Here is a 14,000-nt window from a genome sequence, read left to right as displayed (position 1 = left end):
AGGGTGCAAGCAATTTGTTCCAATACAAACAAATTTTTGAAAGTGCACTTAGAATATGTATGTAGTCAAGTTATCGAAAGAAGTATTGTTGGAAAACAATACAAAAGAGAGTTCAGAAGAGAATCGGGTGCAAGCAATTTGTTTCAATACAAATACTAAACAAGAGACCACAAATTGGGGGAACAATATTGTGAGATTAATAAATAATGAGCTAAACCCGATATGATTTACATTTTGGAAATTTCAGCTAGTTTAAATCACTTGGAGTAAACTGCTGTAATAAGCTGTTGTAATATAAGCCTAATGAATGCGAAATCTGTTCAATCATTCAAAATAGATTCATAGGTAGGAACGTTATTGGAATTTTTATTGTAAAATCAGGAAGGATTGATTTTATTCTTTGTTAATAGAGGAATTCCTACTCATCGTGGTTGGGTGAAGAAGATCCGTTTTGCCCCTGGAAAGGGAAATCAGAAGCTGTTGGTGATGTTTAATGATGGAGCTGAAGTCTGGGATACGAAGGAGGTAGTCAGTGTGTCATTTAATTATCTTCTTATCATTTTCTACAAGAATTAATGCTGTTTAACCTTTTCGCCCACAAAACACACAGTCACTACACTTTACAGTATATTCTGTAAGGCACTTTGAGACGTCTCGAAGACGTGATAAGCCGCTGTATCAAATGCAAGGATTTTTTAAACTCTAATTTATTGTACTAATAAGTATTATGTATAATAGTGTTATTGAATTAAGAGAAATATTGTTTCTATTATTTTTTTAAAGCCTGCTTGGACCGTATGCATTTTAGTTTTCGAAACAGTTCCTGAAACAAATATTTAATGTATTGAACTTGGCTGAATCGCTCTCTCCCTGTCTATATATTTTATATATATATATTTTTTTTTAAAATTCAAAAATTACTTTGAATCTCTTAAGATATTTTATTTTTAGATTCAGATGGTGAGTAGCCTCAGGACTGGTCGGAATGTCAACTACAAGATTCTTGATGTGGATTGGTGCAGCTCTGACAAAGTGGTCCTGGCAGCCGATGATGGATGCATCCGGGTTTTAGAGATGGCCATGAAATCAGCAAGCTACAGAATAGATGAGCAAGAGTTAGCAGGTAGGAATTCCTAGCCAAGCTGACAGAAGAATATTGTGCTGTGGATCTGTCTTGATGACTGTCCAAACCGCTTAACACAAAGTTTTAATAAGGAGTTAATTGTATTACGCCTTAATCGAGGGAATTATATTTTAAAGATAATATTTAATTTGTTTCTGCTGATATGATTAAACTTTCACCACCCAGTGGATCAATACTTAATACTTGCAATTGATAAATTCCCTCATTACCTCGTAATGTTTCAAGCCAGGTTTAAATGAATTGCTTTGAAGCAACAGGAAGCTCAATGCGATTGCTAATCTGTATTCGCAAATTCACAAAAACAGCAAAGAAATAGACTAATGTAATCTTTTAATAAATTGCTGAATTTTGGATGAGAAATTAATATTAACCATAACATCAAGAGAGCCGTCTGTTCTTCGAATTAGCACTTTATTTAACCTAAATCACATACTGTTTGGTCTTATCTTGCAACTTCATCAACATTTCCTCACAATGTACATTTCTAACACCTAACATTGATTGCTCACCTCTGTACCCTCTCAAGAGAAATAATATTCTTTGAGAACAGATGACTAAAAATGCAAAGCAGTGCTCCAGATGAAGTCTGAATAATGCCTTGTGCAGCGTAAATATAAACCTTTATTTTATTTGTCCGTTGTTCCATTGCAAATGAGGCACAGCGTTTTTTTTACTGTTGCCAAACTCTGGACTGATAGTTTCATTGATTTATCCACAATGACTTTGGATTGCTTTCCTGATCAGCATGGAACACAAAATCTCTCTGTTGGGTTTCATTCCTGTACTCATTTTTTTTCCCTGCTATTGCACATCGTATCTGCACCTGTCACTCCAGGTTCTCAGACTCTCTGACTTTATCCTTGGTGATGTTCAGTCAGGTTCACTTGTTAGAATCAATGGGAAAAAAAAGTCTGTGCTGTATCTGCCACATTGTATGAGGTATAATGAGTTCCAGGTGTGTGTGCAGTCAAGAGAAAATCCATTTTTAACCCACTCAGCACATGGCTGCAAAAGTATAAATTAACTGTCTTTCACACTCCACAGAGTTGCTCATAGTATAATGATAGGTTATAGGTAGAATTACTGAAATAAATCTGATTTGCATTTCATATAGAAGAGTGCAGTCCCTTTTCTGAACTTTAGAAGCCATATTCTCTGTGTATTACAGAGAGTGTTTTTTACTTGGGTGTCAATGGAGATGGAAAAAGGTCTTGTTGGAAAAACGGAAGCTTAAATGCCACCAACAGGAGAAATTCCACATTAATTTAGATTTACTTTATCTATATAGCAATGCAAAGCGCCCAGAATCTATCAAATTGACCCCCCCCTCCCCCACACCCTTAGTGCTAACACTGGGTTTCAAAATTGAAAACGAATTCCACTCTACAGCACTCCTCACAATTCTCATCACAAAAATATTTTTACGTTTTTAAAAAAAAAGGATGTTATTCGTTTTTAATAAATTCATGTCAATTACCAATGTGAAGAGATAGAAGTACAGCAATGGAAGAATGAGACATCTTGAAGACATACTAAGACGCTATATCCAATGCAAGGATTATTATTCTAATGATGGGTAGGTAGATTAGCATTAATCCTTGTCACATTTCATTGTTCATTCTCCCTAAGTGCAACTGCACCCCCACCTACTGATAGAATTGCACCATTGCAACAGACGAGCTGATCTTTAATCTTGGTGACCTCCACTCAACTCAAATTACAGGCACTGATTTTGCCTTTAGAAAAAGGAACAGAGTTCTAAGTTTTTCATCCTTAAATTGTAACTCAATACTACTGTAATTCCTCAGTTGTAGCTTACATGAGAGGGTACAGAGGCGAGCAATCATCCACTTACGTGTTTAGAAACTCCTTCATTTTCTTTATTTGCTATGAATGACTTGTTTTATTCATTGTTCAGTTATAAAGTAAAATCTTCAAATATTTCTCTTTATCGTTCCGTTATCTTTATTTTTGTTCTGAAACATTTCTTTCACTTTTGTCTTCTTTTTGCTCAACATTTGCTAGGAATGTTTACAACCAGAAAGCGACCTTGTTCCCAAGTCTAAATTAGAAATCTTGCACTATATCTCTCGTAGCCCCCAATCAATAATTTCGCCTCCTAGCAATGTAATCCTGGTTAGTTCCACGTATTCGCCATTTTCTGTGTAAAGTAATAACGTAAAAATTCGTCATTCATCCTCTCTCTTCTGAGCTTGAGTCTGTGTCCCATGCAAACTTACCATCTTCTGTGTTGTTACAGTGACAATTATGCTTAGGGTATTACAATTGATGAACCCTGCTACATTCATAGAATGGCCAATCAAATTGTATTTTCCTTGTTCAGATCCACTGTGGTGTCCTTACCTTCTGCTTCCCAGATGCTGCCTTGCATTGAAAGCTTTCTTATTACATCAACCGTGGAATGAACAGTATTCACTGGATATTATGCAAATGTAAGGAAGAATAATTTCTAATATTCTCTTTTATATCAAAACCGGTCAGAAAGTATATGGAACATTTGGAGAGAAATCAAGATTTCATTCAGAGTACAATAACTCAGATTTTTACACTTCTTATTAATCTTAAGCATGTTGTAAAAATAAAATAGTAATCCTTGTGTTTGACTCACAACGTCTCAAGACACGTTACGGGATTTATTTTTGAGTGCAGTGACTGGAGGGTGCTATATAAGTGTAAGTTTTGTTGTAGATATCTAATTATATTATTTTATTTGTGAAGTGGCATGAACATATATATGCATACGTTTAATTTGACTTTTTTCTCTGTCTCCTACAGTGACTATTTAGAAAATGAAGAAGTAAAATATCTCATCCAAGAGCAACTGAACTCATTGACAAAGTGAGTCATAATTTATGTGAAAACATTAATGTTTTATAGCTGTGCCTGGGAGTTTTAAAACAAATCTTTTGAACATGATATGTTACTGCAGTCCTGTTGTTAAAATAATCCCCTTGTTACTGTCTCACAATGCACCACAAGGTTTAACTGTAAAGTGTAGTGACTGTATATTTGTATGTAATTGTGGCAGCCAATTTGCACGCAGGAATGTCCGAAAAACAGCCATGAAGTAAACGATCAATTTTAGCCGGGGATTGTTTGTCAAGGCACCGGGAGAAATTCCCTTCTCTTTTCGAATGGTGCCATGGGATAGTTAACGTCCACTTAGGCAGGTGGGGCCTCGGTTTAACGTCTCATCAGAAAGACACCATCTCTGACAATGTAGAGCGTCAAACTAGATTGTGAGCTCAAAGTCCCGATGTAGAACTTGAACCCCAAACCTTCTAACTTAGAGGCTGCTAATTGAGACAGGCTGACAGCTTGGTGTAACCTGCATTCTAATTCTACTTTTCTTCTCTAGTGACATGAAGAGTCTTTTCCTGGATCCAGAATTCCACCTGTTGCAGAGATGCTTGCTAGTCGCAAGGTAATTTGAACAACGATAGATTAACATTACCCAGAAGTGATAAGAAAAAGGATGTGCAATTTCCTGTGACTTTTCTTGGAAGATAATAAAAGTATATTATTTCCATTAACATAATAGTTAGCTCTTTGTAAAGTCTCCTTCATTACAGTTGATACACTCCTGATGACTTTTATCTTGAATTTATTTTTTTTCTCTTTACTTCCCTCGTCCTCTCCCCAACCCCGGAAAAAAAAAAGGCTGTTTGGTGATGAGTCAGAACTGCACTTTTGGACTGTTGCTGCTCATTATTTACATAGCTTCTCGCATGGAAAACAGCAACTTGAACCCAGTACGATTCCTGTTCACGAGAGCCAAGAAAACCCACTGGATATTTGCTGTGACATACTCTGCGAAAATTCCTACTTCCAGGTAACTCAAATTGTGCCTGACCGGATGTCAGTTTGGGTGAGAGAAGTAAATAACACAAAACTGCTTTTGCTGGCAAGCGTTCCACATATCACCAGAATGACGTGCTTGGGCTGAGCACATCTGGTTGTGTTCCCCAAATATTCCACGCGTTTTTGAATAAATTTAAATTGTTTAGAAAAACAAGAGAATTAAAGATTTGGCATTGTTGCATTCATTTTTCAAGTGAATGGCAAAGCAGATTCTTTATAACATGGATATTTGGGATGCAATACCGTAAAACGGAGTTGAGCATCCTGTTCGAAAATATATTTCGAGTCTCCATTTTCATTCAATTATAATATGAAGCCCCTGTTTTAAAAATGTTTTGCCTCCAATAAGATTTTTACAGGGGATGGAGGAATTGGATGTTTTAGTAATATAGTTTCATTTTTGCTCAGCTTTGATCTCACTGCAGGTTTGAGTTTAAAAAAAATTAATCTGTCACCTTTGCCTTTTATCTGTAGAGATCCCAGATCGAACGGGTTAATCTACAAGAAGCAAAGAGAACAACTTATGATCACACAAGGAAATGTGCAGACCAATTACTCTTGCTAGGCCAGGTAGGAAATCCATCTCTATCTCAACCCCGAAAAATCCAAAAGCATAATGCGCTTGTATTTATTGCCTGGGGATTATGAGTACTTCATTTTTAAGTTTAAACAAGGCTACTTTATCGAATTTTTTTTTAAAGTGACAGTGTGGCTGTTGTCAACTGCACAACTGTGAGTTTAAACAAGCATAATGCTATTGAACTAAATGAGCTTAAAAGCATATTTAAAGTACATGGATTTTTGAGATGCATTGTGATTTGAATAATTAATTCAGGCTTTCTAATTGGTTATGCAGTGGATTCTACGATCAGCTGCCTGCTACAAGAAATAGCTCAGCTAGATCAGCAAATAAAGTGTTAAAGGTCTTTGGAAAAAAGAGAAATTGTGCTGTCTGATCTCATTGTGTGTGTTTGACAGACAGACAGAGCAGTACAGCTACTGCTGGAGACCAGCGCAGAGAATCCAAGCTATTACTGTGACTCCCTGAAGGCTTGTCTGGTTACAACCATTACTTCTTCGGGTCCTTCCCAGAGCACTATAAAACTAGTCGCTACCAACATGATAGCTAATGGGAAGCTAGCAGGTAAATTTCTCTCTATGTATTCATATGTAGTGTCTTCAAACTTGTGCCCTTGTGTCGTAGTTCATTTGTGTCTTTGGGGGCTTCGAGTCGACAGGGAAATGTAGGCGTCACAATTGGAAACGCCATCTATATGTCACTTCATTGGTTGCTACTTTTGTACACTGAATACGTGCATTCTAGAACTGAATGTGCATAGGGCATTGGGATGACATCCTCCTACAGCAAACACAGTACATCTTGTGTGGTGACGTGACCACCTTCAATTGCTTGCCACTGCCTGCAACAGCTGAGCCCACCTCAGCACACAGTGATATCAGCAGGTTCACCATATCTCAATTACTGGCGGAAGAAAAAGAAATTCATTACAGCATTGGAACCCAATGAGAAACTATTAGAAGCAAGATTCGCAAAAGTATCTTTGATTCTAGACGTTCGACTGGGAAATCTGAACTTGCTTGCCAATCGAGACTGACATTCTCACTGGCCTGGAGAATCAGCGAGCTACTCAACCAGGTTCTTTAGAGATGAAAGTGAATACTGCTCCAGAGAATGTCACTTCCTGGTCAATGCAACTCCTGAGAGCTGATAAGGATTCAAACTCGCAGGTCAAAACATGCTGAAAATATTGAGTTTCTACATTGCTGAAATCACAAAGAGCTTGGAAATACTACAGTAAAACCACTTGGTGCTAAATCTAAATATCTATCCAGGGGTTGAAACCGTTTGCAATATTCTTCATAAGTAGACAATTAGGCTATCTACCCAACATAATGCTTACAAAATGTGGGTCAACCGTTAGAACTACAGTGATTTGAGGTGTGGAAAACAACCACAACGGAAAGAGCCAGGCCTGCACGCTTACAGGCGATTTCTGTACAAACTGTGACCCAGATTCAGTTGCGTGATTTTTCTAAGATTAGATACAAAGAAAGGAAGCATCAGGAAGAAAACTTAAATGCCTGAGTTGAAATATTTACTGTGTCCCTATGTTATCTGTCAGGTTAAAGATTTATAATTCACTGAGTTATAAATAAACATAACATAAGACATACTTCTGTGCCTTTGCCATTCTCAACACTAAAGTAATGAGAAATATGGGAAACTAAGTAGAGTAGTCTAGCGGTTTATCCCTTCACTTCTGGGACTCATATCAGTCAGACTGATGGGATGAAAGTCTCCTTTGTCAGTTCGGTTCAGTTATATGTGAAAGTGAACTTGAGTCTCAGCTCAGTTGCTAGTTTGTGTGTGTTCATAGCACCCAGATGGCTGGTTTGGGAAGTAGAAAATGCTATTGCAAAGGTGGGGTGATCTCGTGAAGTTAAGCCTGAGTTACATAATTTTAACAATGATCGATGGAACTTTGCTCTGCATCAAAACAATTCTGAAAAACGCTCGGTGCTGTCACTGTGTGCCCAAAGTATTCCAGTTGCTAGCATCCTCACCATGACGAGCAGAAAAATAAATTCTGTTTATCTATTAGCACTAAATATGCACGGCCTGGGATTGAATTACCTTCAGGAGTGGAGCGATAATTGTGCACTCGTGCCAAGATGGGAATATTGGAATAATCCAGATCTCATGAAATCCTCAAAAATACATTCAGCAAACCATCAGCTACAGCTCTATCCACTACACTGTTACTCAATCACCCCAAAATTACACTACGGTACTATTGTCTGATTGTATTGACTCCGCTTTGTTTTACTCTCATAGAAGGCGTCCAGCTGCTTTGCCTAATTGATAAAGCCGCTGATGCTTGTCGGTACTTGCAAACCTATGGGGAGTGGAATCGAGCTGCGTGGCTTGCAAAGGCAAGTGTCCCATAATTCATTTTAGATTGAAGGACAAGACATAGCAAATAGCATTTCCAGAGAATATCTAATAATAGACATTTTAATTTTTGATTAGATGTCATTACAGATTCTTTAATCAATGCTGGACCGATGATTTCCCATGTTGGTTATTTAAAGGTTACATTTAAAGCTCGAACAAAAATAGACCCTATAATATGTTTTGTTAATTCAGTAAGCCAGGTGCCTTGATATAGATCTTTTTTTTTATGTGGCTCTTAAGAAAACCATGTGGTGCTTGCTTTCAATTACATTTGTTATCAAATCCTAGATATTAAGTACCAGACTGAAAGGCTTCTTTGTTGGTCCCAATTTTAGTTGGATTTTAATTACTTTATTTCTATGCAGCTGACTTTTTTTGCATATTAAAATACATCCCAAGAAAACGAAAACAATGAAAGCTTACGAACTTGGCGAGACAGGAAAATGCGTTCTTATTACGCATTTAATCTAGTTTTTAATCTAGTCCAGGGTAGAAGCAAAGCTGTTAAGAGCAAGAGTTTATTTCAACCAGAAATTCAAATTAGCTTCACTTCTGAAACACCATGACACTGTCTTATGAGATGTTTTTTTTAATCAACTGCCGTCTGAAGTACCAAATCACACAATTAATGGAAGAATAACCTACATTTAACCGTTTCTTGCTTGCTTCTTCACTCCTATGACTTTAAAGCCATTTCAAAGATAATAATATAATAATCCTTGCATTTGATATAGCGCCTTATCACGTCTTCGAGACGTCTCAAAATATAGAATATACTGTAAAGTGAATTGACTAAAGATTAAATTGATCATAGTATAACGAGAGGAGTAGGATTATTTTTGTTATCTAGTTACGTTGCTGCTCCACAATTCTCTCTTATCCTTAGTTGGAAGAGTGGGATTATCTAGATGGTGATTTCTCCAGATGTGGTCAATGATGTACTTCAGTACACCCATCAGGGAGATTATTTGAATGTTGTATAAAGACAACCCTTATATCTGTCAGATTCTTTGGGAGTAATAGATGTAACTGAATGCAAATGTCCACGAAGACTGGAATTCATATTCAAGTCTTATGCTTGAAAGTTTAAGATTCTGTTGCTATAGAGTATTATCTATCCACAGTTAACATTGTTAATTCCCTAGAAATCTAATTTACTGCTGTGAAAATTGTCATGAAATCCATTCGTTGGAGAAAATTATTTCTTTCAAGTCCTGCAGCCGCCCATATTTGAACTGGACTTGCTTCATTCTGACGTCTTCCTTTCTTCCCTAAAGGTGCGTCTCAACTCAGAGGAATGTGCAGAAGTAATAAAGCGGTGGGTAGACTATCTCTGTTCACCACAGGTGAACCAGAAATCCAAGGCCATTCTGGTCTTTCTTTCGTTAGGCTGTTTTAGGAAAGTTGCAGAAATGCTGCACAGGTAAGAAGTGTGGTTTCTACCTAAATATATTTTTAAATAGATGTATTTATGTGGAGAATGTATTTGTACCTATACCGCAATTCAAGAGTTTTCATGCAAAGCTGTTATGGTTTGAATTGAATTTGAAAATATAGTGATGTGATATTCCAGGGTCCTTTCTCTTTGTTTTTTCAAAAAATCTGATTTTTAAAAACGTAAGTTAAAACTTAAATAATGCTGTGTGATTTCTTGTGTTTTATTTCAGCATGCGGTATTTTGACAGAGCTGCACTTTTCCTGGAGGCCTGTCTCAAATACGGGGTCTTTGAAATCGATGAAAGCACAAATATCCTTTTATTAGAAAAATTCCAAAGAGAAAGACACTTCTGTGGCTTCGAGGTCTCCACTTAGTCTTTCTTTTGGCCACTTATAAGTGCTCATTACATAATATTTCCAAAAATGTAAATTGATGCAAACGTATCCGGGTTATATGTTCTAAGTAAAATTAGCTTCGTGCTGGTGGAAGGGTTAATCCCATTCGTAAAAGAATATTTCTCACATGCTGTAATGCCGTTCTTATGTCCGAACATCAACTATTTCTGTGGCCTCTTTGAGTGAAATTATCCATTTAATGCCATTTTGTAGACAGGCTTGTATGATTATGACCTCACAGCTATTAGGAACAGAGTTGATCTGCCCAACTCATCAGAGAGTAAAGGCTTTCATCGTATCCACATTACATGTATGTTTACCCTGGTGGCTTCTGTTCTTCAACCTTGGCATAAAGATTGGGAAAAGTTTTTTTGGGGGAAAAGTAGAGTTCAGTGGCATGAACATACAAGCTCCAAAACAAATTCCGTGGCTAGGACTTTAATATCTATCCAGCGTGTGGCTCAGAGAAGAATCGTTTTATGCTTTGGGAAATCATTTGTGACTGCTGGCTCAGGAAACTGCAGCATCAATCAAATATTTTACTTTAAGTCTACTGAAGCCGTTCTAAGGATAAACGTAGAGGAACAATTAGACAAATGTTAAAACCATAGAAAATCTTATTCTGTTAGCACGATAATAAAATAAATAAATATCAATAAAATACTATTAAAAGATATTATCTTATTAGCTTGGGTACAAGCACTTCACTGTCAAGCACCTCGGGACTTCATCCCCACCTGAAGGACATTGTGGAGTCCTGTAGCTCAGTAGTTAGAGCACTCGCCTCGCAAGCAAGAGACCTGGGTTCGGTTCCCGGGCAGGGTGAAACGTTGGGCACGTTTCCTCACTCCACATGCCTCTGTTTACCGGGAACGCTTTGAGACGTCTCAAAGACGTGATAGAGCGCTATATTATGTATTATGGAAGGCACTGTTTCAATACAATTTGTTGTTATGTTTCTTCAATTCTTTTACAAAATATTTGAGCTAAGCTGTTAAATATACCCCCAAGATAATTGTGTGTTGTCAAGTGTGATGTTTTTCGTGCCTTTTAATTTACTGTGCCACATTACTACAACATACGAAAATTATCACAGTGTGAAATATAATACTTTCGATGTCGCATCGGTCCTTGGCGTCCACATGAAAATCCTCTGCATGTGAAAAAATAATGACTGATTTCAATCTGGAGAGTCCAGATATTATAAAAGTGTTCTGATACAGTATATTTCAAAGTGAGCTTGGCACTGCGTTTATATTTTATTCAGGGGGAAAAAAAATTGAAATTTTAAACTGTAATTGTATAACATGCAAAAAGCTTTGCAGTAGCAACAGTATGATTGAAAACTTGGCCAAGTTCCAGGCACTGAACCACAGGAATTAATCATTTGCAGAATGTATTATTAAGTTAAACACCTACTTATTGATCATTTTGGGTGAATTGAATACAGTACTCTTGTTTATTACAGCTGCTTAAAATGCAACTCCACAAAGCAGAATTTGACCAGATCTTGTGCAGTATATTTATTGATTTAGTTTGAGTGAACCGAGTACATTTTTTATGATCACAAGTTTGCTGGATCTATTTATTCTGTGTGTGTGTGTGTTTTTGTAATATATATGCTTATCTATCTGAATAGCAATACCAAAACAAAAACAATACCACAAGACTAAATTTATATTTTGATTATATCGCTGCTTATTTGGAGCTTATAGGTAGTTGTATTAATAGAAAATACATTGACCGTAATTATGGTAAGTTCCGTAAGAGAAAAAATTGCGTGCTAAATTATTTAAATCGAACAATGGTGATATGAACAATTTTATTCTCCTTAATGTGACTTCACGGAAATTTTGCAATTCAGTGTATGCAGATTATGGAAGGTACTTGAAGATGCTGAACCTAAGGGAAGGAGCGATTCTCTTTTCCACAAAGGGAAACGATGCCGGCTCTGAGTTGCTTAAGGAACTACAGCAGGGTAAAGAAGATAAATCCGCTTCTGTTTCATGACGTGCAAATGTTCACCTTTGAAATTATAACAAGCCCTCTGCATTTTCCAAGATTTTAGTTGCAACAGTCTGTGATCAACATTTATGACCAACTTGTAGAATTTTGAATATTATACGGAGGGTTACTGTTGTGTGATCTAAATAAAATACATTGCAGTGAAAATAGTAAACAAATTAGATGTACCCTTAACGCTTCACTCTTAACATTTTCTCACTAAAAAGACCTTTGATAATAGCAAGAATTTATTCTGTTTTTCATGATCTTCACATTCCCCCTCCTATAATACTTTTTATGATTCCCATGAAGCTTTCTACAGTTTTAACTGCAGGGTTTACTTTGTGTTTGGCAACAGATAAAAAGCAAGCCTCTGATTGTCTGATCAAGCAAGAGAATGCGATGTGAATCTGTAGTTATTTTCTGACTGCAAATTGTTTTCTGAGTATAATTACACTTTAAGGCATTTATTTACTGTCTGCTTGAATACTGAAAAATGTATTCAAATGTGAAATGTTCTATTGATAAATAAATCTAAATAGCGTTTGTATATATTGTAATTGAATGTTTAGTTTACCATGATTTGCTAATTCCAAAAGTTATTAAACATTTAAAACATTGATCCAGTAGCATGTGCACTTCTTGATTTCCTCAGGTTGAATTGACACATTACATTGGATAATGTGGAATTGCTCAGAAAATGAGAAATCTACCTTACAAGGTCTTTCATTTTATAGATATCTCGATTGTAAGAACCCAATTGCACTGAATGACCAATTCTTGTCTGTTTTCATCTGTACATTCAACCGTCAGGAATCTGTTGCCTTAGTAAACTCTGCCCGTCAATATTAAATTAGTGCTTTTTATATAAAAAGAGTGGTTTGAAAGCTATCCTTTTCCCAAAGCACAGTAGAACCCAGACCTAGTTCTGGAAACTTCCAAGAGTTGGTTCATTTCTTTAAAACTGTCGCCCAAACCAGAAGTGATACCATAAGTAAGACAGTTTTTTTGCATGTCAAGATCGCCCAAACGAGTTTTGCTTTCATCATAAATCGTTGCAAGATTTATTAGAGCTCACTGGGGAAAGAGTTCGTCATCATCACCGATAGGTAAAAGGATTGGAGATTTTTAGAGTTCAGAATAGATGAATTGCAGAAATCCTGTGGGAAATTGAGTGGATAGACTAGATCTAGATGGACTGATGGTCTACTGTCAGAAATTGTTTCACGAATTCTTATCTAACGAATGGTTATAGCATTTGAGGCCATTAAAGTTCAAGCATTTCAAATCTAATGTTCAAAATGCCTGGTGAACTTATGATTTTTAAGGCAGTTTGCTTTTGTGGCACAAATATATTATCTGCTGTTTCATAATCATTTGGAACATTGTTAGTGGTTGGTATTTGTTCACTTCACCTTGTTCCTTATTGTTTTGTTCTCTAATCTCAATCGCCCTGGGGAGTCAATGAGCAGATGTGTCACGCTGGCTTCTACTTGATTGAAGGTTCAATTCTAATTTCCACCAAGTCTGGCAAGAACAACTGAGTTGTCGAGCTTGGATTTGATTGACGCCAAGATGCTCTCGTGACACCAGACTTTCTGTCTCAGCTCCCAAGTAATAATTATTCTGTATCTGTTAATATGATGGAATGTACTCCAGGGAGAACAAAACGTCAGGTCAGTTCATGTTCAGCTCACTGTAAGACGACTGCATTGATCCTGCTGTACTCAGCTTAAAATTAAGTTTGCTGAAAGATTAAATCGTACTGCTAAGTACTTGTCCAATTGGGTAAGCATGCAGTGCTCTCTGAGAAATATATTGGAGCAGTGAAGCATATTTGCACAGAACATTGCCCCAATATTTTATTATTAACCTGCTTTATATGTCTGCGAAGCCCTTTATTTGCTCGCCGCTCCTTTATAAGGATCAATTGTTTTCTCCCTGTCTGTACCTGGCATTCAAACTTCTATCCTGTGTCGTTAAGTTTAAAACAAAACACCTTAAAGAGAACTAGAAGGAGTCCTTTTCATTCAAAGAGCTTGCAGCAGAAATCAAGGAAAATAAAATACATTACATATCACATTGATATTTCTCAAACGTTGTCTTGCCTTCCCCTGGATTAGTGTTGCTCTAGTTGCACATCACAGGGAAGAGAAGCTG

At 36.7% G+C, this 14,000-nt stretch overlaps 1 protein-coding gene across 1 annotated transcript in view; it reads left to right on the top strand.

Moving 5' to 3' along the window:
- LOC103185424 (WD repeat-containing protein 11) overlaps positions 1-12,462 on the top strand; it is a 47,697-nt gene extending 35,235 nt beyond the window's left edge. The window contains 12 exon segments of the mRNA XM_042336883.1: positions 411-525; positions 952-1,123; positions 3,489-3,597; positions 3,941-4,003; positions 4,524-4,589; positions 4,826-4,997; positions 5,501-5,596; positions 6,005-6,170; positions 7,884-7,981; positions 9,281-9,426; positions 9,671-9,750; positions 11,683-12,462. Coding sequence (XP_042192817.1) covers positions 411-525; positions 952-1,123; positions 3,489-3,597; positions 3,941-4,003; positions 4,524-4,589; positions 4,826-4,997; positions 5,501-5,596; positions 6,005-6,170; positions 7,884-7,981; positions 9,281-9,426; positions 9,671-9,750; positions 11,683-11,846 — 1,447 coding nt within the window. The 3' untranslated portion in view covers positions 11,847-12,462.
- The last annotated feature ends 1,538 nt before the right edge of the window (positions 12,463-14,000 follow it).

Source organism: Callorhinchus milii, unplaced genomic scaffold (genome assembly GCF_018977255.1).
Source record: "Callorhinchus milii isolate IMCB2004 unplaced genomic scaffold, IMCB_Cmil_1.0 Scaffold7, whole genome shotgun sequence".
Lineage (NCBI taxonomy): Eukaryota > Metazoa > Chordata > Chondrichthyes > Chimaeriformes > Callorhinchidae > Callorhinchus > Callorhinchus milii.
This window is presented reverse-complemented; position numbering and strand designations above follow the sequence as displayed.